We start from the raw sequence: 24673 nt of genomic DNA, 5'->3' as shown, positions 1-24673 counted from the left end.
CAGGAATGGCATTGTCTGTACTTACTTATATTTAAATTAAAGGGTATGTCCTGAAGAAACTTAAAAGTTCGAAAAAAAATATTATAAAAACAAAAAAAACCCGACTGAACTTTCTTACGGACAAGAATGAAATACCAATGTTTGTCACCGCATGCGGCAACATAAAGAATTTAGTTAGAACTTTATACGTATATTGTGATAGCTACTTGTTTTTCTTTTTTTAGTCATTAAGCAGTCTGGTTTTTTGTTTTATAATAATATTTTTTTTAGGTTCCTTCCTTACATGCTAAATGAGGATTTATTTTTTATCGTCTATCCCATGGTGTAGGGTATGGTTGCCGGTATTATTGTGCATTACATATGGGAATAAAGTGCTAACCTAATCTACGGAACCCTACACTGCGCGTGGCCCGCACTTAGCCGGTTTTTAGTTTTAATAACAGAGATGCGATTTATTTGAAATACTTCTATTTAAAATGCAAAATACCTATTTTGTATTTTGCATTTAAATGCCTTTTAATAAAAACATTTTGTATTTAATTTGAAATACCTTTCGAGATGTATTTTGCATTTTTAATATTCATTTCAAAATGCAAAATACTTTGTGGTTAAGTTTGCCCAACATCTCCAGTCAATTAAAATGAAATGAACGATTGACGCTTGTATTGCCGATTTTGGGTAGTCTTTTTAGGGTTCCGTAGTCCACAAGGAACTCTTACAGTTTCGCTATGATCGTCTGTGTGTCCGTTCGTCCATCTGTCTGTTCGTCCGTCTGTCCGTCCATCCGTCCGCGGCTTAGCGCAGTGACTATTATTACTGGAAAGCTGTAAACTGAGGATGAATTTTTCATCGTCTATTACAATGGTGTAGAGTATAGTTATCGGTATTTCTGTGCAATTACATAAGGTGTTAAACTGCTCATTTAATCTATGGAACCCTACACTGCGCGTGGCCCGACACGCACTTGGTCAGTTTTTTTTTTTTCGTTGGGCTGAGTATGCGCTTTATATCTTGAGTACACTATTATTTATGGCATTGTTATACGTTTTTCTTTGGCTCGGCATTGTGTCTCATCTGTGATTTGGTCAAAAGGTATTTTATTTTGAAAAAGTATTTTGAAAATACCTATTTTGCATTTAGCATTTGAAATACGTAACGCAAACCTATTTGATATTTTGCATTTGAAATAGTAAATCTGAAAAGTATTTTGCATTTTGTATTTAAATGCTTTTTTAAAACCATCTCTGTTTAATAATAAGATTTATTGATTGTTCCTTTTGATTGGAGTTTACTTCTAAGGGCTTATATCATGTTTCCTGTACTTAATGTAAGTCCTCTCGGCAATTTATAATTAAGCTTGATTAATACATGGTACCTACCATAATACATACGGGATAGAAATTTCACCATGTATATTTCATTCGCTTACTAAGAGTAGCATCGATAGCAAGTAGGCGCAGATGGCTGTTGAAATTTTTAGTCATATTTTCTCAAGATTCTCATAATATATATTATAGGTAAGATAATATAAAAATACATATTTTTTGTGATAAAATAAATTTATTTAATTAATTTTTATTCTCTTCTATAACTACGAACACAAGAGATTTTTGTCCTTTACGGTGTCTTTTCAAATATTAATTCTAATTTAATTTTATACTGTATTGTATGTTAATGTAACGTTTGTTTAGTTGATTTAATTTTAAATGAGTTTTTTTTTTAATTTATATGCATGTACTCGTACCATGTCCATCATATTTTTCTGTTATTCACATAGCTCAAAGACGTGCTCAATATCCCGAGATTTCTAAATAAAAAAAATTGTGGTGTGTAAAAGTAAAATACTCAGAATAATTATGATGAAGACAACCGCAACACTAATCAATAGTGTCAAAACATTGAAAATTAGGTGAGTAACAGTATAATAAAGGAAATTTAATGAACTAAGGAACAGTTCATTAAATTTCCTTTATTATAGCTATGTCTATTTTCGTTAAGTTTTTTTAATTCCATACTGAAGATTATTTTTGTTAATAATATTTCTTTAAGGTTGTGTACAAGAAGTTCATTCATCGTACAATTACTTATTACGAGTACGTTTTAAATAACACATAAATCATTATCATCCGAAATCATGCTGCTGAAATCAGCTGATGAAAGTCCACAACCGAACGTGGGCCTCTATTATAAAGACTTCCAAAATGATTTGATTCCATAATAAGATACAAGGCACATTTTTTACAAAATGTAATATACCTTAACTGTCATGTTTAATTGAATAAATTAAATTAAACTAAATTTTTACCATTAAAATTCAAATAAAAGCTTGTTTTTAACAAGCTTTTATTAGAATGCGCTAAAATGTAAAAGTAAATTTTTACTTTGGTTTAATAGTGCTAAAAATAACTAGTCAGCCATCTTAGATACGCGATACCATATTGGATTTAAACTAACGTCACTTTATTTCTTAAATTATTCTTATTAAGCCCTTTTAATTTGACACCCATATTACAGAAGTGTACTACTATTACTAAGTTTAATACACTTCTGTAATATGGGTGTCTACTAATAACTAATCCGCCATCTTAGTAAGCCTTCATGTTGAATTTAGACTAACGTTACTTTATTTCACCAATTATTTTTGTGTATGTATATACCAAGTGTATCGCCATCTCAGATGTAAAATGACGCCAGAAAGTTAACCCGCATTGTCATCCAAAATAGCCCGCTTCCATCTTAGATTGCATCATCACTTACCATCAGGTGAGATTGTAGTCAAGGGCTAACTTGTAAAGAATAAAAAAAACCATCAAACAAAGTTAATGTATAGTCTAGTCTACGAGTATCTTGAATTCGACCATAATATAGGTATTACGAAGTCCCTTTAAGTTACAACTTTATGTATCTATACATACAATTTAGTACATCAATTTAAATTGGTTTTCAGAAGTTGGTGTCTGGTTACTAGCGTTTCAAAAAATGTAAATGTCTTAAGCAGAAGAGATGCTCACTCTACGATTGACCCGAAAGATTTTTTCCAAGTACCTAATTATAATAAAGTAATGGATTCGTTTTGGGATCCCAATGGTATATTTAAAGCGCTTCATTCACTGAACTATATACGGTAAAAATATTCTGTTTTTTAGTTGCTAGTTAAAGTATTTTAATATTTATAAATTGAACTATTCAAATAATAATATATACGTATACACTTACCTGGAGAGTTAAACTGGACTAAATGAATCTCCTAGCAATTTCCGAATTTCCATTTTAAGAGATGTTTAAAATGTTTTAACTTTAATCCTTAATTCTAGTATGAAATGATTTTGTAGATTGCCTTTTGTAAGAGACGGTCTCGTAGATATAGCGTCTGGTGAAAAGTTGTCTACTTGTCTAAAAGGAAAGAAAATCCTTGAAGTAGGATATGGAGCAGGACTCTTCTCAGAAGTAAGTAAGATACGACAAGAACCTTATAAATAAATGGAGAAATACTAAAGTTATAGAGAGCCGTGATAGTCCAGTGGATACGACCTCGGCCTCCGATTTCGGAGGGTGTAGGTTTAAATCCAGTCCGGGGCATGCAACTCCAACATTACAGTTGTGTGCAATTTAAGAAATTAAATATCACGTGTCTCAAACGGTGAAGGAAAAACATCGCGAGGAAACCTGCATACTTGAGAATTTTCTTAATTCTCTACGTGTGTGAAGTCTGCCAATCTGCATTGAGATTATCTCCGTATGTCATTCTGAGAGGAGACTCGTGAATACTAAAATTACCAAATCAATAGTATTTATTTTAACTTACTAATCTTCATTATGTTTAAATAACATACTAATATTATAAAAGCAAAAGTAGGTCTATCTGTCTGTTTGTTTGTTACCTTTTACGGCTACACCACGATTTGGATGAAATTTGATAAAGAGATAAATAGTATTTTAGAGCAGGACATGGGCTTATACCAGAAAAATCTATGGTTCCCACAGGTTTAAAAAAAACAGATGCGCGTCCTTTAGTTTACACATAAATGTGAACTTGAAATACGACAGACCCTTAAAACAATTCATTCACTTTTCATTTTAGGGTCTGGCCAAGTATGGGGCCGAAGTTACTGGAGTAGACACATGCGAAAAAATGTTTCAAATGGCCGTAGACCATAGCTCTAAAAACAAACGCTTGGCAAACAACAAACCTACTTATTTATTAACTAATATAGAGGTAAGGATGAATAAGTTCTGTGTTTAGGCTTCGGGAAAAGTATGCATCGAATTTTATTTATTTATTATTCTACAAAAAACATTTAAATTAAGCCTAACCATAGTGCAACACAAACCACAGTTGGTTTTACTGTGCACTGGTTATTATTACATAATACAATATTTAAGAAAAAATTGTGAAACACATTCTATTATCATAATGATGTATTATTATTCCGTGTTCTTTTTTTTTGCTGTACATGACGAACTCCGTGGCGCAGTGGTATGCGCGGTGGATTTACAAGACGGAGGTCCTGGGTTCAATCCCCGACTAGGCCGATTGAGATTTTCTTAATTGGTTTAGGTCTGGCTGGTGGGAGGCTTCGGCCGTGGCTAGTTACCACCCTACCGGCAAAGACGTACCGAAAAGCGATTTAGCGTTACGGTACGATGTCGTGTAGAAACCAAAAAGGGGTGTGGATTTTCATCCTTCTCCTAACAAGTTAGCCCGTTTCCATCTTAGACTGCATCATCTCTTACTATCAGGTGAGCTTGTAGTCAAGGGCTAACTTGTAAATAATAATAATAATAAACATAGTGCGAAGCAAACTAATGCAAAATGACTTTGAAAACTTAAAATAGATTATTGATTTCAGGATCATAGTATGTCTTATCCTGACACGTATGACGCAGTCGTAGTGTCCGAGGTCATAGAGCATGTTGCTCAAAAGGAACTGTTCGTAGAATGCTGTGTACGCGCCACAAAACCGGGTGGAAAACTATTCTTTACGACGCCCAGTAGAACGCGTTTCGCCCAGTTTACTTTAATATATGGCTTTGAAAACATTTTGAAATGTTATCCAAAGGGCGCCCATCTGTATTACAGCTTTATGACACCAGACGAACTTAAATTCATGCTAGAAACGAGTAGGTATTTATCTATACTAAATTAAAAAGAGATTCCAAGAAAATTAAATAGGGTAGTAACTAGTAAGTAGCGTAAGATAAGGTAAGGTAGGGGTAGGGTACATTTTAGGGTGGGGGTAGGGAAGAAGTAAGTGCATATAAGTTAGAGCGAAGTTTATTAATAAAATAAAATAAACACGTCATGATATATGTTTCAGTCCTAAAGAGAATAATACTCGTAGTGAGTAATACTCGTGATGCATACACTTACATATTTTTGTTTTTTGAACAATAACGTCAAATGATATAAAATGCCACCAATCTATAATAATCATATCACTTTTATAATCAGGAGAGCCCTGATATTTAAAGAAAAATGGGAGTCAGGACAATTTGGTAACGAATGCGCCACTATGCCATATCTATACGTACACTACATAAAATACTATACATGCACTAATTTTACCAATAGCGAACGTGTGTATGCGAAATTGTAAGTAGTTAATAGTTATTTATGTCACTGTATGAGGGTCATTGTAGCACGAGTGATTTTTGTGCACAATAGACAGCACGAGTGCTACAATGGCTAATTACGTGTATTTGCATACAATACTTTTTCTACGACCATGATAAAAGAATTAACTACGAGTAAACTTCAGCACGAGTGCTACAGTGGCTAATTACGTGTATTGGCATAAAATACTTTTTCTATGACCAGGATAAAAGAATTAACTACGAGTAAACTTGGTAAATAATAAATAGTTGGCGTTGTGCATGGCCTTCTCGATTGTGTATCGGCATGGCTTCCTAGATTTAGTCTCGGCGTGCCCTCCTAGATGTTCTCTCTTTTATGTAAGCCTGAATTTTTTGTAGCAAATGCCATGAAATCATTTACAAATAAAAAAAACCTTCTATGCACGGCTTACTCGTGTGGTAATGAAATTTTTCCCACCTTCTGGCGTTTTCGGAAAGAGGCGAAAAAGGGAGAAATTCGTTTTTGTTTATAACTTTCGTTAAATAATTCTATAGAGGTGGGGATTTTGAAAGATGGTGAAATTAATAATTACGTACCTTGTATTAAATTTCCCACCCTCTCAGGTGTCCGCAAAGGGATGAAAAGGGGGGCTTCGGGGTGAAGAGGCATAAACTTTTCCTAAGGGGTTGAGATTTTGAAGGATGGTAGAAAAAACAATTGGTTACCTTGTATTAAAACTTTCACCTTTTTTGTTTATTGCAAAATTCTTTATACATAATACAAACACGGTTTTTTAATTTCACCTCTTTTCACCCCTTTCCGAGCACGCCAGAGGGTGGGAATTTATAGGTTCATTTCTCAACGTATCTAACAACATCATACAAAAAAAAACGGTTTACCGCATATTGAGGCACATTTGTTGACTGGTCTATAAAGGGGTTTGAAGACTGTTGACTGTCCGCTAGTTGGTAGTAGGAACATTTCTGGTAGCAGTTTAAACTTATGCTTTATAAAATTTTATTTCTTCTCTACTATTTCAGACGACTGCCATGTGGAGGATATAAAGGGCTACATTTATAACCCTTTCTCGAACCATTGGTCTTGGATTAAACACAAACAGTTCAGCTTTGCTATGGAGGCTGTAAAATCACCCAATATTGAGAACAATAATAATTAGTTGCATTCTGAATTGCATCAAAAGAAGTTAATGCGTATTTTAAATAAAAAACGCTTTCATGTTCAATTTCAATTCAATAATAATTTTCTATTTAATAAAATAATTATATTATTACCGTTATAGTTTTTCGTTTTTTTTTTTCCATATAGAGCAGTCCGATCCACAGACTGTGGGCCGTATCGCGTCTTAGCTTTCCAAAGTCTAGATATAATTACAGACAAATAGTCGCATACTTTGCGTTTGTTTTTTTTAATTTTCCATCTTGACTCCATTGACTTGTCATGTTCAACACTTTGAATTCTTTAAGATTTTCCCGTAATCCATAAGTAGAAAGCAATTTTTTAAATACTTGTTTAAGTCGTTTCGGAGATAAGTCGGAAAGGTCAATTTTCATATAGTTTCTTGAAAAACTTGAAAATGATTTTTTTTATTAAAAATGAAAATTCGTTGTTTAATTATTTTTATTATGGTAGACGCCTACAAATCCGCATCGTACATATCGGACGCATCGCATGAAACTGATTTTTAATTTTACGGTATTTAAAATCCGTTCCATGCAATCCGTACGATGCGGATCAGTGGACTGAGAATGAGTGGAGAATGAGAATTATAAATGATGATGATAATAATGATACCTACCTATGAACTTTGATAGAAGTTGAATGTAATGTATTTAGATGTACTTCGAGGATACTTTGATAGAAATGGAACATAATAAGGACGTACTTCGGAGATGATTTAAGTGAACCGAAAAATGTTGTGTGCTTTGTGCAAAATAAAAATTCCCGTATCGATGAAGAAATATTAATTTTAGCAATTACCACAACAAAATGTTGACTATATTACAGCCTTTCTTGATGAGTACTGTTTACTAACAAACAAATTGAAAATGAAGGTATAATTCACTAGTTATTTAACACCTTATAATAATTATAATTTACTTGTTCTTTTTTTTTATTCTTTACAAATTAGCCCTTGACTACAATCAAGTAATTGATGATGCAGTCTAAGATGAAATTGGGCTATCTTGTTAGGAGGAGGATGAAAATCCACACCCCTTTCGGTTTCTACACGGCATCGTACCGGAACGCTAAATCGCTTGGCGGTACGTCTTTGCCGGTACGGTTCTTATATTAATGAAAATAAATTTGATTAATAAGCTTAGAACAATTAGATATGATTAATATATTTTATTTAACATTTTATAAAAAAAACCATACATAATTTAAAATAAATAATTTAGTACTGATCAAGAAAGGCTGTAGTATAATAGACTAATTGATTTATATTGCTATTATACCTGCGAAATACCGCGTAACGTACGCACAGGATATTCCGTCGGATCTGGGAGACCTTATCACTTGGTTTTTTGCATATAATAGCAAAATAAATCATGAGACTAAGAATGAAAGAAATGAGAATTGTATCAAATACAATTCCCATTTGACTTTGAACCTCTAGTTCCGTAAACGAGCCAATATCGTAGCGGCTAAAACCCTCATTCACCGTTTTACAATCTCAAAGTATTCTATCAACAAAAAGTACTTAACCAACAAGTTAAACAAACTTGGATTCAATGTATGGACTGGATTCGCCGACCGTGGGTGGACTGGTCCAAATTTACGGATTCGTTTTTCTAACGCCTCCGTGTGTAACTGTATCTACTGGTTACTACACGTCGGCATCTCAATGGGCCCACTAATGACACGTTGCTTCTTACATGTTTTTATTCTTTAAACCTATTATCTAGATTTTGTCTATGTTAAGTCTAATGACATTCGTCACTCTTCTTCTCTATGTCTCTTTTTCCTGAATAAACCGATATTATGACATTACTTACGAATTAGGAATAAGAAATGAAGGTGTATTACTTGATAGTTTCTGTGTCTATTCTACTCAATCCAATTACAAAAAAATCTTTCTTAAAAAACAAATTTCAGGAATGCGAACGAACTTACCGTTACGAATTTACCGGGCGATTTCAGTCTTGAGGAGATATTTTTACAATGTGATGTGATGTTGTTATTGTATTTACATTTGAGATGTCTTGGTAAAAATTTTAATGCTTGACGTAATTCATAATACTTTGATGCCACTTGATGATGATAAAATTACGCCATTTGATGATGATAAAATTACGTTGTAAAGGTAACTTCGTTCAAAAAACTGTGTATATTTTCTAATTTTTTTTTGTAATATGTAGTTAATATAATACTTTAGGTAGTCAATTTATGTAGGTAGTTTTAATATTATTTAAAATTTAATTTTTATATGTCCGTAGGTAATAGAATTAAAAAAAAAAAGAAAAGAAAAAAAGTGTCGTACACACAGACATTTGTAATGATTAAAATTATTATTTTGTAAGATGCTCGTAAAAAAAAAATATTGAGATTTTACAGAACGGGAATCAAAAGAAAAAAATGCATTTTATTTACAAAAAAAAAGTCGTTTGCATAAACGCCTTGTCGTATTTATGAAGCAATTACGCAGTTGAATGTCAGCGGTGGTGTTTTTCACATTTATGTATAAACAGGGTACCTACTAATCTAAGGTATTCTTTTTCCCTGCTTTTTAAGACTGCTTACCATTTACTTCTTTCTTAGTTTAATCACGATAAACATTTATTAAAAGGTTTCCATTATGCACGCTACTTCTATCAGCTAGTCCCAAAATACATGCAATCTCGCCATTCTTCTTCGGCTTTACTTTAATCACAATAATATACTCGTTTATTGGAAACACGAACTTTATATGCATATTGGCAGGGTTTCTTTTGATTTGCGTTTACTTTTTCAGGCTTAATAATAAATCCTCTCAGTAATTTATAATTAATCTTGATTTATGCTTATTTACATATTAGTAAATAAGCTTGCGTTTTATTTGGTTACATTCGCTTGTTAACAGTAGAAAGTATCGGTCTACTCGTACTAGGCAAGTAAACCTTAAATATATAGTAATAGATAAATTATAATTTAAATTCGCAGATTCTCTTCTGATCTATAAGGGTTTCTGTGTTATATTTATTTCTGACTAACCTGTTTTAAAACTTATATTCCATATACAAAATTTTATAGAATATTCTCTATGATCCACATATAACCCAAATTACGTGCTCAAACTCTGGAGGACGTTCTCTATTTGTGTGTTGAAAGTAATTTCTCACAAAATGTTGAAGATAACTGCAACATTCATCAACAAATGCAATAGTGTCAAAACTTTGATAATTCGGTGAGTAAGCAAAAATCACTTTGCCTTGGTCTATTAGATTTCCTCTATTATAACTATTTTTGATCAGTTCTGTTTTCTTATCTTGAAGATTATTCATTATTACATTACTATTTACAACAACTTAAATTTATTTACGTTTGTTTACAAAAAGTAAATTTACTATACAGTTCATCAACAGCCTGTATTCGTCCACTGCTGGACATGGGCCTTTCCGAGAGCGCGCCACCACACACGATCCTCCGCCTTCCTCATCCAGCCGCTTCCCGCTACCTTCTTGATGTCGTCGGACCATCTAGCTAGAGGGCGTCCTACACTGCGTTTGCTAGTACGCGGTCTCCACTCCAGAACACGTCTGCCACTTCAGTTTGCTAATCCTTTGGGCTACATCAATTATTTTCGTTCTCCTACGAATTTCCTCGTTCCGGATTTTATCCTTCAGAGAGACTCCTAACATAGCCCTCTCCATAGCTCGCTGAGCGACTTAAAATTTGTGGATAAGGCCAATCGTCAGTGTCCACGTTTCGGCTCCATACGTCATAACAGGCAAGACACACTCATTAAAGACTTTTGTCTTCAGGCTTTGGGGTATTGACGAATTGAAGACTCGACGCAATTTCCCAAATGCTGCCCAACCAAGCTGAATTCTTCTGTCAGCTTCCTTGTCGAAGTTATTCCTACCTAGTTCTATCATTTGACCGAGGTAGTTGTATTCCTGAACAACTTTGATGCTGGCATTATCGATAATTATAATAAATACAGTTATATTTTAAAATTTAATTTAATAGGTTTTGTTAAAAATATTTTATATTAATAAGTATTTCAAAGTCTCCAAGTTATTTTATTTACTTATACTTACAGTCAGTATATCAATTTCAAATGGTTTTCAGAAGTTCGAGCCCTGTTACTGGTATTTCAAATAATGTTAATTTCATAAGCAGAAGAGATGCCCACTCTACGATTGACTCTAAAGATTTTTTCCAAGTGTCTAATAGTAAACAACTGGAATCACTATGGGATCCCCATGGGATATTTCTATCGCTTCATTCGTTGAATTATTTACGGTAAAAATATTAAAAATCTAATTTAGTTCAGTGTTTCAAAGTCTTACAATATTTCTAAATTGAACTCTAAGTAGTAATGAGTTAAAGTTACTTAAAGTTTAAGTTTTTATTAAAATATTTACAGAAAAGCTAATTTAATAATAAAATAAAAATATTTTGTAGATTGCCTTTTATAAGAGACGGTCTTGTCGATATAGCGCCTGGTGAAAAGTTCTCTACTTGTCTGAAAGGAAAGAAAATCCTCGAAGTAGGCAGTGGAGCAGGGATCCTCTCAGAGGTAAAATAAAACAAATTGCACTCTTAAATTGCTGAAGCTATCAAATCAGTAAAATTTTTTGAAGTTTTATGCCGTTTTTGTGTTTTAATCAAATAATATTAAATTAATTAATAAATAAAACAGAAAGTCTGAAATTGGGCCAACTCTTCAGAACGATACAGAAATTAAACGTGTACTAAAAGTCTTGTATTTTTTACTAGATTACTGTATTTGAATCTTAGACGATATAATATTGGCAAACAGGGAAAATAAGCTGATTGCATTATTTTCATACAGATCCAGCTTTACAAATGCGTATTTCACTGATTGATATTGGCTATCTTTGCTAGCTGTCTTTGAAAATGCGCGCTGTCTTTGAATGTGAACGTCAATGACATCAAATACGTTTGACATTAAATTCATTAAATGTGTTATGTAAGTGTGTATGTAGGTGTCAAACTGACAGTTCTTGAAGATTTAGGCAAAATGTGTCTAATTAATGTCAAGGAATAGAAAAACTGTTCGTTGGGCTCAGATAATGCAATGAATTTGATGTCAAACGGATCCGATCAATTTGTGCAAATGCACCTTTAACGAGTAGTTCAGCTGATTAAGCCAACGTAAATTTCTCTGAAAATTGTCCTCACGGGACGGGATATTTATATGTTCTAATTTATGTTCAATTTTCAGCTTTGTATCGTTTATATTTTTTGGGCCCTGAGTCTGTATGGAGGTTTCTGCTAATTCAATCTTCAAAATACAAATGAAACAATACTGTAAACATTTCTCATTTTAGGGTCTGGCTAAGTACGGGGCCGAAGTTATAGGAATAGATTCGAGCAAAGTCATGTTAGAATTGGCTATAGACCATTGCTCTAAAAACAAACGCTTAGCTAACAACAAGCCTACTTATATTTTATCTACTGTAGAGGTAAGAATAATAACTTACTATGTACTAAAAAAGTATGCGGCGAATCGTGTACCTCTATCTATTATTATAACTTTACTAGCGGACGCCCGCGTGAAACTCGATGTAAACTTTCAACTACCCCTACCCATTTACGATCAGTAGCGTGCATAAGGTAGTCGATCAGGGTATGCACCAGTAATAAAATTAAGCTTACTAGAAAAATCTGTATTCAACAAGCACTAAGAAGACTCTTAGGGTATGCAGTACTTTAACGCATGTATAATTTGCACGCCACTGTTTACGATCTATGTTAAAATAAATTCTTTCAAAATGTTGTTATTAAATTTTTTAACAACTAATTTTTTATATTAATTCATTAATGATGCCTAAAGATACTTCAGTATTTAAATATTTTGTCAGAATTACTTTATACCAATTAATTTAAATTTTCTTTATTTTCTGTGTTTTCTTGATATTTTATGTGATATATTCTGGCATATAGTTAAACTAATGCAAGTGTCTATATTGTAGGATCATAGTATGTCTTATCCTGACATGTATGACGCAGTGGTAGTGTCCGAGGTCATAGAGCATGTTGGTCAAAAGGAACTGTTTGTGGAATCCTGTGTACGCGCCACAAAACCGGGTGGAAAACTATTCATTACGACGCCCAGTAGAACGCGTTTCGCCCACTTCACTTTAATATTTCTCTATGAGAATTTTTTGAAATGTTATCCAAAGGGTGCCCATCAATATGACAGTTTGATGACACCAAGCGAACTGAAATTCATGCTAGAAATGAGTAAGTATTCAGACCAATATTATAAATTTAAAAAACATACATACAGCCGAACGTAGAACCTCCTCCTTTTTGGAAATCGGTTAAAAATATCTGTGTGCTTGTCTGTTGATTAAACCCAAATTATGGATATTTCCTTTAACTTTGAGTTGTAAAAAACCAGTATAAATTTTGTATTTTGTAGAAAAATTAATTAAAAAACCGTAAAATTTCATTACTTAGGCCTCTTTCATGTTAGCTATCATCATGTGCTGTCATATGTCATGCCTATCATCATGCTGGCTGGTGGAAGGCTTTAATCGTGACTAGTTACCCTACCGACAAAGACGTACCGTCAAGCGATTTAGCGTTCCGATACGATGTCGTGTAGAAACCGAATGTGGTGTGGATTTCATCCTCTTCCTAACAAGTTAGCCCGCTTCCATCTTAGATTGCATCATCACTTACCATCAGGTGAGATTGTAGTCAAGGGCTAACTAGTAAAGATTAAAAAAAAATGCTACTTACAGGAAACCATGTATATTTTTGACATTACAATAGGAAGGAATCGTCACTTATACCATATATTACGAAGCTTAATTAGGTGTCCTTTTATCAATTTCGGCAACGATTTAGAATTTATTAGTAGTAAATAGGCACCCGTTAGCTGTTTTATTAATCTGTAAATTATAACCTCTATTATTTCAGACGACTGCCATGTGGAGGATATAAAGGGTTACATTTATAACCCGTTCTCGAACCAATGGTCTTGGACTAATCACAAACTGTACAGCTTTGCTACCCTGGCTGTAAAGTCACCCAACACTAATGATAATAAGAATTAATGGCATTCTTCCAGAAGTTTATATTTAACTAACAAACTCCTTCACGAATTATGTATCTTGCGACATAAATTATATACATATTAAATAAATATTTGTCATAATGAATAAGATAAATATAACATGAGTATTTTAATTTTTGTTTCCTTTACTTTTAGACTAATACCTTGGCCCTCATTCGCACGAGAGCTTTTTTAACGGACGTTAAAAAAGCGTTCAAATACAACAAATGCATTCCCAAGTACATGTTCACACGAAAGCGTTTTTAAAAAACGACGCTTTTTTTCGAGTAGTGTTGCATTTTCAATTTTGGACGTTTGTAATATACCTTCATTTAACTTCATACTATATTTGAACGCTTTATCAACGTCCGTTAAAAACTCTCGTGCGAATGAGAGCTTAGCATTCCATGGATTCACCGTGCGGGTGCCGGGTCCATGGCAGAGAGAAAAACTCTTAGCAGAGCCATGGACCAATGAAGGTAGGGTTAAGAAATTCTTATTTATCTCCTCGTCTGTCGTATCTGTCTACCTTTTATGTACGAAAATTTTCCTTTAACCCTTTTTATGATTCCGTACCTCAAAAGAAAAACAAGCGTAACCCTTATCACTATCACTTTGTTGTCCGGTTGACGGTCTGTCGAGATTCTTTATCACGAAAACGTGTGGAGTTATCGAGTTTAAATTAAATCCATATTAAAGATAATGATCGGGTCCAAAGGCTTCACGTGCTCACCGAGGCAATAGGCTTGTAACACTACCGACTTCATATTTATCTATCTATTCCTATTTATTTCTGGAAATAAAAAGGAATAGATATTTCTAGATGAATCCAGACTGAATAAAAGTTTTTATTGAAAATTTCATAGATGAAAGAAAAACACAGTTCTCTACACCCGTACCTACACTCGAACCCAGGACCACGTTATCCGAAGCCTTAAGCCACTTAAGCTGACCAATGAAAAAACAAGGCAGTATGCAACAATGCAACTTTAAAAAAAAATAATGATTTTAAACTTATTTCGTGGTTGTTCATTATGAATGTTATTTATACGGGTACATACCACGATAAAACGACGAGATTTTTATTGTCGATATTTCGACCCAGTTGCATGGATCGTGGTCACGACGGGACTGAAGTTGCGAGATGAGAAGTGAAGTCAGCTGTTAGGGGCAAAATCGATCTGTGAATCGATGTGCGTGTGTGTGTCTGATACCACTGCGCCACGGAGGCTGTCAAAGGTAATAGTCTCTGCGCTAAACCGCAGACAGACGACAGACGGACGGACACGGCGGAGACTTGTTGACTACGGAAATGAAAGGTCATCATTGATAATGTTTAAGTCCTGATAGCTTACAGTGCATAGATCTGTATGTTAAATTACTAGTTATTATTAAGTACTAGCGGACCCGGTCAAGCTTCGTTTTGACATAAGTGCACTTATTCTCTATCCTTACTCTACCCTTCTATACCTCTACCCCTACCCCTACCCTACCCCTACCGCTTGACTCTTAAACGTTTGTATGGGAAGTAGAAAAGGGCAGTTTTTAGGGTTTTCCCGGAAATTATTTGATTTTTTCTCACCTTTTAAACCTTCCCTATTATACCTCCACGAACATTTCAAGACCAAGATAAGATAAATCCGTTAGGCCGTTCTCGAGTTTTAGCGAGACTAACGAACAGCAATTCATTTTTATATATATAGATACATTGTGCAAAATTGCAAATATACTAACATTTCACATTTATAATCTTTAGTATTTCAGACTTAATGAGCAATCCTCCCGGCTATTTATAATTAAGTTTGATTTATACATATTTCTAAGTTTTAAGTTTAATTACTGTTTCTAGGTCTTAAATTTAAGTATGTACTGGTTTTTTCTTTGGTGACGTTTCATTTGCTTGCAAAGTCTAGTACCGACAGCAAGTAGCCACAATAGGTTTCTTATAAAACAAAAACATACTTATTACCTACTTCGTTCGCGATCCCTTCCATCGTATCATCCACATGCAAGTGCCGTCAAAGTACAGAGATTTAAAAAAATATTTTATTTGTTTTTAATTACTTTATTGTTCACAATATGATGAGGATAACTGCAATAATAAATAACTGTCATGGTGTGAACGCATTGACGATCCGGTGAGTTAGCTACTACAGTGTCTATTTAAATTTTCATACATCTATCTAATTATTATGGTAGAAAATATCAGGGTCTAATTATATCTGACCTACAGCCTCTTGTGGACCTGCTTTCTATTGAAATAAATAAGTTATTATTAAGCTTAGCATAGCTTTTATCGCGGGATTTGAGAGCGGCGACCGAATCAAGAAATTCCGTAACGAAAATAAACCTAACAACCAAGCCGTGCATCAAGTTACCACATTTCGACGTTGTCATATCGACTTAACTAGAGAAGTGGTGTGAAACTAATTAAAACTTATTAAACCAGAGTTCAATTCAGCTCAACGTAAAGACATTTTTTTTATTTATTTATTATTCTTTTCTAAATAAAAACAAAATACTGCATTAAAAAATTATAATTTCATTAGTTTTTTTTTTTATCACTTAATAGTTAGCCCTTGACTACAATCTCACCTGATGGTAAGTGATGATGCAGTCTAAGATGGAAGCGGGCTAACTTGTTAGGAGGAGGATGAAAAATCCACACCCCTTTCGGTTTCTACACGGCATCGTACCGGAACGCTAAATCGCTTGGCGATACGTTTTTGCCGGTAGGGTGGTAACTAGCTACGGCCGAAGCCTCCCACCAGCCAGACCTGGACAAATTAAGAAAATCTTAATCTGCCCAGCCGGGGATCGAACCCAGGACCTCCGTCTTATAAAACTACCGCGCATACCACTGCGCCACGGAGGCCGTCTAAAGTTGATAAAAATGCTATACCGCGGCAGTCCCTGAGTGCCACACGTACATATTTAATACTAGCAGACGCCGCACAGTTTCGCCCGCGTGGTTTCCTATCCTGTAGGAATACAGGTATTAAATGTAGCTCATAGCACTCGGGGATAGTGTAACTACCCAACAATGAAAGAATTTTCAAATCGGTTCATTAGTTTCAGAGATGCAATGCAAACAAACAACAATAAAATCTTTCCTCTTTATAATATTAGTATGAGGTACCCATTTTTTTTCCTCATAGACCACTTTCTAAATTAACTGGTTTCGGTAGACCCCTGCTAAATTTCTATCCAGAACTCGGCAAAAAATATGATTAGGCGGAACCTATGGAAATTTTATTTTTATTAGGTACTTAGTTAATTAATTAATTGATTGTGCTATGAATGGATGACAAAAAGTTAAATTGTCCAGGTAAAAAATTATTTCACTTGTACGAACGAACTAGAAGAGCATGTATATTTTTGTTTAATGAAAAAAAATTCTGATTCAGTTTTCCATAATTATTTTTTCATATTATATTTTCTCATGGGCGGTGACATTTTTATGTGTTTTTCGAAAACCCTGTTGTATGTTGAGAACCTTACAAATTGTCAGAGGATAACCATATATGATCATAAAATATAATAGTAATTTTGTGATTAATGTTAAAGTATAATATATAATGTACATTTATTTATTATTTATATGGAATAGATGATTACGAACTAGGTGATTATTTTGTACACCTAGCTCCATCGATTTAGGTAGGTTTCAGATAACGACATAATATCCGAAAAAACTAACGGCCAGTTTCTTCATCGCAAGTAACGTAACGTAACAGTCAAAGTAACGTCATAAATCAAAAGTGACGGTCTAATTCACTGAAAAATAAAGTCTTCTTTACTACTTACTACTTTTACTGTTACTTTAGCTTTACGTGAAGAAACTGGCTGTTAGTGAGGCAATTGATTTCCAGAAGTCGGAGTCCGGTCTTTAGCGTTTCAAATAATGTAAACATCAATAGCAGAAGATGTAGATCAACGATTAACTATAAAGATTTTTTCCAAATCACCAGTAATAATAAAATAATAGATACCTTTTGGGATCTCGATGGTGTAGTTAAACCTCTTCATTCATGGAACTATTTAAGGTATACCATATTTAATCCACTTGGTTTTTTTAATATTGCTTACAAAAACGTTAAAATTTATTGGAAATTGAAATACATCTAATAGTATACGAGTAAGTACAGTTAACTAATTATAAAGTTTGTTAATTTGCAAATATTTTCGTCATATAATGTTACTTAACAATTATAACTCAATTCCATTTTTTTAACCGACTTCAAAAAATTGAGGAGGTTTCTCAATTCGGCCGTATATATTTTGTAATATGACGTATTTTTGTAGATTACCTTTTATAAGAGATGGTCTTGTACACGTAGCGCCTGGTGAAAAGTTCTCTACTTGTCTGAAAGGAAAGAAAATCCTTGAAGTAGGTTGTGGAGGAGGGATCCTCTCAGAAGTAAGTAAGCTAAAACGTACAAGGTGTACGTATAATAACAGATAGTGATTCGTTTAGGTAAAACCTTGCATACTAATAATATTAAACGTCTGCAATTTCAAAATCGCATTACTTTATGTGTTCTCTCTTTGCTTATTTATATGATACTAAAACGAACTTTTTTTTATTATTAGTCTGCCTGTTTTTCTGGACTAATCTCTGGAACGGCTGAACCAATTTTAATGGGATTGATTGCAAGATTTTTTTATTAATTTACAAGTTAGCCCTTGACTACAGTTTCACTTTCGAAGATTAATAATAAAGGTGATCACAATTTTCATTTTAGGGTCTGGCTAAGTATGGTGCCAATGTTACTGGAATAGACACATGCGAAAAAGTGCTTGAAATTGCCATTGACCATAGCTCTAAAAACAAACGCTTGGCCAATAATAAACCTACTTACATATTATCTGCCATAGAGGTAAGGTTTTTTACCTTTCTGCATCTCATCATTCAGTTCCAGAAAAGTATACCTTTTATTCAACACCAAAAAAACAAAATTTTAAAATGGTCGCCTAATTGTTGTTAATTTCATCATCATCTTTAATTTCATCACTTAAGTTGGCCAAATGTGTCAATCTCTTCCATTATCTTTTATTATTCGTCAACTTCTTTAACAAGCGTATTCTCTTTCACACACTCCAACCATCTCATCTTTGGTCTTCCTCTCCTCTTGTGTTCTTCCACTTGCAATTTTATAATTCTACTGGTAATATGACTTTCAGATTTCAGATTGAATTTATATGATTTCCTATTGAAATCGTTTGACATGGTGCGATTTGATAACATTTTTTTTTATTATTTTTTTACTAATACATACAACCCTAGCTTGAAGTTAGAAATGTATTTACACCAGTCTATTGAGATTTGCTTTTCCAGCATGAGTAGAAAAGTGTGTTTTTAAAAACTATATACGTATCTCAACTCTCTTGACTTTATTTTTCCTGCCATACACTGTAAGTCATAGTTTCAAACAAACTAATGTAAAACGCCTTTAAATTTTAGGATCACTGTATTTCTTACCCTAATACGTACGACGCAATCGTGGTGTCCGAGGTCATAGAGCACGTTGCTCAAAAGGAACTGTTCGTAGAATGCTGTGTACGCGCCACAAAACCGGGTGGAAAACTATTCTTTACGACGCCCAGTAGAACGCGTTTCGCACAGTTTTATATGATATTTCTCTTTGAGAAAATTTTGAAATGTTATGCTAAAAATGGTCATCAATATGACACATTTATGACACCAAGCGAACTGAAATTCATGCTAGAAACGAGTAAGTATTACTAATGCCATGCGTCCACAGATCTGCATCGTACGTATCGGATATCGGATCGGATCAAACGGATTTTTATTTTTACGGTAGATACGGTAGATTTTGACGGCCTCCGTCTAGGTCTGGCTGGTGGAAGGCTTTGGCAGTGGCTTGTTACCACCCTACCGAAAAAGACGTACCGCCAAGCGATTTAGCGTTTCGGTACGAAGTCGTGTAGAAACCGAAAAGGAGTGTGGATTTTCATCCTCATTGACTCTCTTACCATCAGATGAGATTGTAATCATGGGCTAACTTGTAAAGAAGATAAAATCCGTTCGATGCGGATAAGTGGACGCACTTGTTTGACTTTCTATACAAATAATACTAAAATCCGTTTGATTCGATGCGTCCGATACGTACAATGGGGATCTGTGGACGCCTGCCATAATTAAACCTAGTTTCCTGACAAATCTATTGACAATTTTTCTGAACTACCGGCGTACTAGTAATTTGGTTTCATACAATGCTTCTGTTTCCTAAAATTTATTTATTTCGCGACTGTATAGAATAATTTTGGGGAGCATTGGGTGATATGTATATACCTATGTGAGCAGTGATAGACCAGTGGATATGTTCTCTGGCTTCGATTCGGAGGGCGTCGGTTCTAATCCATGGGAATGCACCTCTAACTTTTCAGTTATGTGCATTTTAAGAAATTAAATATCGCGTGTTTCAAATGGCGAAGAAGGAATAACATCGTGAGGAAACCTGCTTACCTAAGAATTTTCATTATTCGTGTGTGAAGTCTGCCAATCCGCATTAGGCTAGCGTGGTGGACTATTAGCCTAATTCCGCTAATTCTGAGAGGAGACTCGTGCTCAACAGTGTATAGAATAGACATGGGTTGTTAATGATGAGTGATGTATGTTAATGACTTTAGATTGAGATAACTTTAAAACTGTTTATTTTAGATGACTGCCATGTGGAGGATATAAAGGGTTACATTTACTACCCGCTCGCTGACCAATGGGCTTGGACTAATCATAAACTGTTCAGTTTTGCTATGAAGGCTGTAAAATTACCCAGTAAAAACGAGAATGATAATCCCATTATTGCTGATAACTCGTATTGATATAGCAACAAATTATTATCTTATACATAGGTACTGGAATATTTAAATATTTTTTTAATTATAGTTAAATAAATTATTAGATATTATTTGTATTTTAGTTTAGTTACCCTTCCCTATCTTATTTTTTTTGATTTTACAGGCAATTTACATTTCAACTGTTGTTGATTAAAAATACTGCATGTCTATAGTTCGGACTACTTTAGTATTTTAGTCGAGTACGAACAATTTTTGGATTTACCACCCAAATATTAGATTGTATTATTATAATAAAAGTGTGACTAGTATAATTATTGTGCTACTAGCTGACGCCGCGCGGGTTCACCCACGTGGTTTCAGTTCCCATAGCAATACGGGAATGAATTTTTCAAATCGGACCAATAGTTCCTGAGATTAGCGCGTTCAAACAAACAAAGTCATGAGCTTTATAATATTAGTAAAGATATAATGTAAGATATATGATATTGCTTGAAATACTCGTAAATAAATATATAAATATTTTGTTCTTACCATAGGTTTACGAGTCAGGACAGAGCATCTATGGTTCTTACAATTACTAATTATTGATACTTTAGCCACAGAATAGTAGGTACATCAGTCGAGATATCGCATTATAAACGACATTTAAAATTCTATACGTTACTTCACGCTCCGTCTCGGCAGATGTGTTCAATTACAAACGTTGAGAATTGAGATGCAGCTGCAAATGTGATAATTGAGATGGCACGCGTTCTACCTGCTCTGGGTAGTTATGGCTCGTCACAGACCCATACCAACAACAAGGTAAATACGACTTGAATAACTTACAACAGTTAGTTGGTAATTGTGTATATCTGTCACTTTTTTTTAATGGTCTTAGATTGATCATTATCGTTCTACTAGATCAATGGTACTCAACCTTTTTCACCAGAAGGCTACAAACACCTGTTAGACATGGTGTCGTGGGCCACAAAAAATAATAAGTTCTGGTTTTCGCAATAGTTTTTAAATCTATACTTAATATTATAAAGCTGAATAGTTTGTTTGTTAGTTTGTTTGAACGCGCTAATCTCAGGAACTACTGGTCCGATTTGAAAAATACTTTCAGTGATAGATAGCCTATTTATGGAGGAAGGCTATAGGCTATATTACATTTTAAAAAAAAATAGGGATCCTTCTTGAAACTCCAATAATGTAACCCAAGGTGTACAAAATTGTTGCTTAAATGGCGTGCGCTGCAAAAACTATTGTTAGAATAACATAATGTACTACAACTTTGCAGAACACGTCATTTTCTACAAAAAATGTCGCGACAGCATATATCTATCTTCTATATTTTTAGCAGATATAGTACTTTTTGTACTTTATTAATATTTGAATTATAAACTAAGGTTTACGTCATTATTTACACAACTAAACTTAAATCCTTATCAAAATGAATTACTTAATAATCAAGAGGATATTATAGAGATAAGATTTGCCTTTTACAATACGTTAATTAGTCTTATAGTTTAGAATTCATTCATTTCATTTCATCAGCTAATTTTAATATACAGCTGGAAAATCTACATGAATACGTTGTTTGAAATCTGTAAATAGTGTAAAATACGGGTATTATTCATGTTTGGTGTCTTTCCAAAAGTCTAACATACCGCGGTTATGAACACACCTCTCTCGAGTTATGAACTGCGCCAGCTGCTTTCTGAATGAACATTCAAGAGATATGTACAAAAAAGAAGCTTTTTTTGTACATCATTTACGTTTTAAAACCGGATCCCAATTTTATGAATAGGCTCGATCCGCGCGTGTTTCTGAACGCAAATTATTATATCGCTCTTTAAGTGGAACGGTAGACCTTAGCACGAAATCGGAACTGTCGTAAGCGTCGCAGTCGATCGTTCTTATCGAAAGTCTGTTTTGAGTCTAGTGTTACTTTAGTTTTAATGATTTTAATTATTTCTAAACCAAGATAAATCAAATAAAGGCCTCTTATTTTAGAACACGGATTTTTAAATTAATTCACATTACTATAAAATCTCGCCTGATGCCGGAACGGATATAACTCGTCTGGTAGAACACGTTTAGTCTAGAATGCATATTCACTCTTTTACTTATGTTTAAGTCATCCGTTCAAATTAAACAAGGAACGTAAGTCTACCATCTCCCAGACTTTAGCCAATTTATGTAAAAAATATAAAATTCTAAATTGATGTAGGCAGAGATTCGAGCTCAGCACTTATCGGCTATCGGTAAATCCTAATCGCGGTAGAGTTCTTTAAAACTGTTACACGCCTACAACTTAACACAAAAGGGAATGCCCATCCCCGCCCCAGGCCTATCCTAACCACCCAGCAATTTACTTAGATCTAAAAAATCTTGATAATTTTACTTTAATAATGAAATCATTTCTTTATCAAAAAAAGTTTGCTACTAAGTTTTACGACATTTTTAATTCATCATAAATTTGTACACAACGGGGGCAAGGCAATATCGTTGACAATACAATCTGAGTATTACGATATTATTTGAAGACTTAAGATTGGTTTGTATGTTCGTTTTCTTGTTTGTTTTAAGCTTGTTGGCAACAGAAAAAAATTATACAGCTTCAAATGTTACTTCGCCATTTTGGTATACCGGCGAACATTTTTATTAAGCCAATTATTTAATAATCGAGATCCAACCGATATGTTCTATAGAATTTCGTACTGTAAGTGTACGCACTCGTGCTAAACACTCTTGTGTCGTTTAAGATGTCACATTATTATATCCTTATCAGAGTAACTGGAAGCTTTCGAGTTTTTTGTACACTACGTGGCGATTGACCAGTAGTTTCCGGTCTAACGGCAATATTGGCAAACATATGTTCGGTATCTTCTTCACACTTCTGTGACGATTTTTTTCAAAATGAAACTGCACTTGTACTTTTAATTGAGATTTTAGTAGGGTGTTGTGACATCTTGACTTAAACTATACTACTAAAATAAATTGAAATCACAACCTACAAAAATCTATTACATATTAATTTATATTATCATAAATATTTATTGCAATAGTGTCCTCAAAATACCTTAATTGAATTCATATTCTCTCATAGGTGTTAATTGCTTAAAAAGCAGTTATCTTCTTCTTTCTTGCTTCTCCGCGCCTCTAGGGAATTTCTTGCGCTCATGTGATATTGTCTAATTTAAATTCAATCAATACCCTGCAAACTGAATTATGTATTATCAACACAAGGAAGAGAGCATTCAATGCTAGTATTAATTCCCGATAGTATTATGGTCTTAAAAAGAAGATTCTCCTGTCGACCTATACAGGATTGTATAATTGGTGAAAACATTTTGCATAATTTTAATTAAATTAAAAATCATTCAAACAAGTCGTTAAAAAGCTGAAACCTGTAAGTGGCACAAGTATGCTTCTTTGACTGAGAATTACATATTTGTACCTTTTGCCGTGAAAACCCTTAGGCCGTGGAGTCGAAGTACCCAAAAAATCTCCGAGCCATTAAACCGCGGCTAGTTGCCTCGACTGGTGACAAGGGCTGGCTCATTTTTTGCGCAAAGGATCCTTGGCTGTCCAACGTGGAAATGCTGCCAATATTCTTCCCACCATTCCACGTGGGCATGATTTTTATAGTTCAAATTCATATAATGTATATAAGCACTTTTGAAATGACGTTTCAAAAGTGCTTATATACATTATATGAATTTGAATAAAGAAAAATTTATTTAACCTATTATTTATAATCCTATTTTAACGGTCTACGACTTACATAAAAGAAAAAAGCTTAATATTTCACCTGGGACTCGAACCCAGGACCATGTAATCCGATGCCACATAAGCTGACCACCAATCCAACGAGGCATTGATATATTTAATTTACTTTTCATATAACATAGAATATAAAGAACCCGAAGTGCTACTATTGCAAACATATTTCGAAACTTCATTATTGTGAGAGAGACACTCGCAAATGCCGATATGTAATAATTTCTGCGGTTAACCTAAACCACAATTAATGT

At 33.9% G+C, this 24673-nt stretch overlaps 3 protein-coding genes across 5 annotated transcripts in view; all 3 read left to right on the top strand.

Annotated features, from left to right (window-relative positions):
* Positions 1–24262, top strand: part of LOC112048979 (ubiquinone biosynthesis O-methyltransferase-like) — a 51667-nt gene extending 27405 nt beyond the window's left edge. The window contains exons 7-10 of the mRNA XM_052883722.1: positions 18135–18249; positions 18575–18709; positions 19294–19564; positions 20515–24262. Of these exons, the coding sequence (XP_052739682.1) occupies positions 18135–18249; positions 18575–18709; positions 19294–19564; positions 20515–20675 (682 nt within the window). The 3' untranslated portion in view covers positions 20676–24262. The remainder of the gene's footprint in view (positions 1–18134; positions 18250–18574; positions 18710–19293; positions 19565–20514) is intronic.
* Positions 1750–6874, top strand: LOC112048980 (ubiquinone biosynthesis O-methyltransferase, mitochondrial-like). Of its 3 annotated transcripts, none has more exons than XM_024086694.2 (6): positions 1750–1909; positions 2948–3124; positions 3333–3447; positions 4082–4216; positions 4851–5121; positions 6616–6874. In XM_024086694.2, exons 1-6 carry the CDS (start codon positions 1857–1859, stop codon positions 6750–6752), a joined length of 888 nt encoding a protein of 295 aa, XP_023942462.2. In that variant the 5' UTR covers positions 1750–1856; the 3' UTR covers positions 6753–6874. The 3 variants fall into 3 exon arrangements, with proteins under 3 accessions (XP_023942462.2, XP_052739684.1, XP_052739683.1); XM_052883724.1 differs by having other exon boundaries at positions 4851–5125; XM_052883723.1 differs by having other exon boundaries at positions 1753–1909; positions 2951–3124.
* On the top strand, positions 9336–13963 carry LOC112048978 (ubiquinone biosynthesis O-methyltransferase, mitochondrial-like). Its single transcript, XM_052883725.1, has 5 exons — positions 9336–11041; positions 11204–11318; positions 12094–12228; positions 12739–13009; positions 13694–13963. Exons 1-5 carry the CDS (start codon positions 10857–10859, stop codon positions 13828–13830), a joined length of 843 nt encoding a protein of 280 aa, XP_052739685.1. The 5' UTR covers positions 9336–10856; the 3' UTR covers positions 13831–13963.
* Positions 24263–24673: the final 411 nt, after the last annotated feature.

This window comes from Bicyclus anynana, chromosome 9, assembly GCF_947172395.1.
Source record: "Bicyclus anynana chromosome 9, ilBicAnyn1.1, whole genome shotgun sequence".
Classification (NCBI taxonomy): Eukaryota; Metazoa; Arthropoda; class Insecta; order Lepidoptera; family Nymphalidae; genus Bicyclus; species Bicyclus anynana.
This window is presented reverse-complemented; position numbering and strand designations above follow the sequence as displayed.

Excerpts from the sequence above, each read along its gene's own strand:
- LOC112048980 (XM_024086694.2), top strand. The coding sequence starts at position 1,857 with ATGATGAAGACAACCGCAACACTAATCAATAGTGTCAAAACATTGAAA. Across the intron at positions 3,125-3,332 it reads CATTCACTGAACTATATACG|ATTGCCTTTTGTAAGAGACG; the intron begins GTAAAAATATTC and ends ATGATTTTGTAG. Across the intron at positions 4,217-4,850 it reads ATTTATTAACTAATATAGAG|GATCATAGTATGTCTTATCC; the intron begins GTAAGGATGAAT and ends TATTGATTTCAG.
- LOC112048978 (XM_052883725.1), top strand. The coding sequence starts at position 10,857 with ATGGTTTTCAGAAGTTCGAGCCCTGTTACTGGTATTTCAAATAATGTT. Across the intron at positions 12,229-12,738 it reads ATATTTTATCTACTGTAGAG|GATCATAGTATGTCTTATCC; the intron begins GTAAGAATAATA and ends TCTATATTGTAG. Across the intron at positions 13,010-13,693 it reads GAAATTCATGCTAGAAATGA|ACGACTGCCATGTGGAGGAT; the intron begins GTAAGTATTCAG and ends CTATTATTTCAG.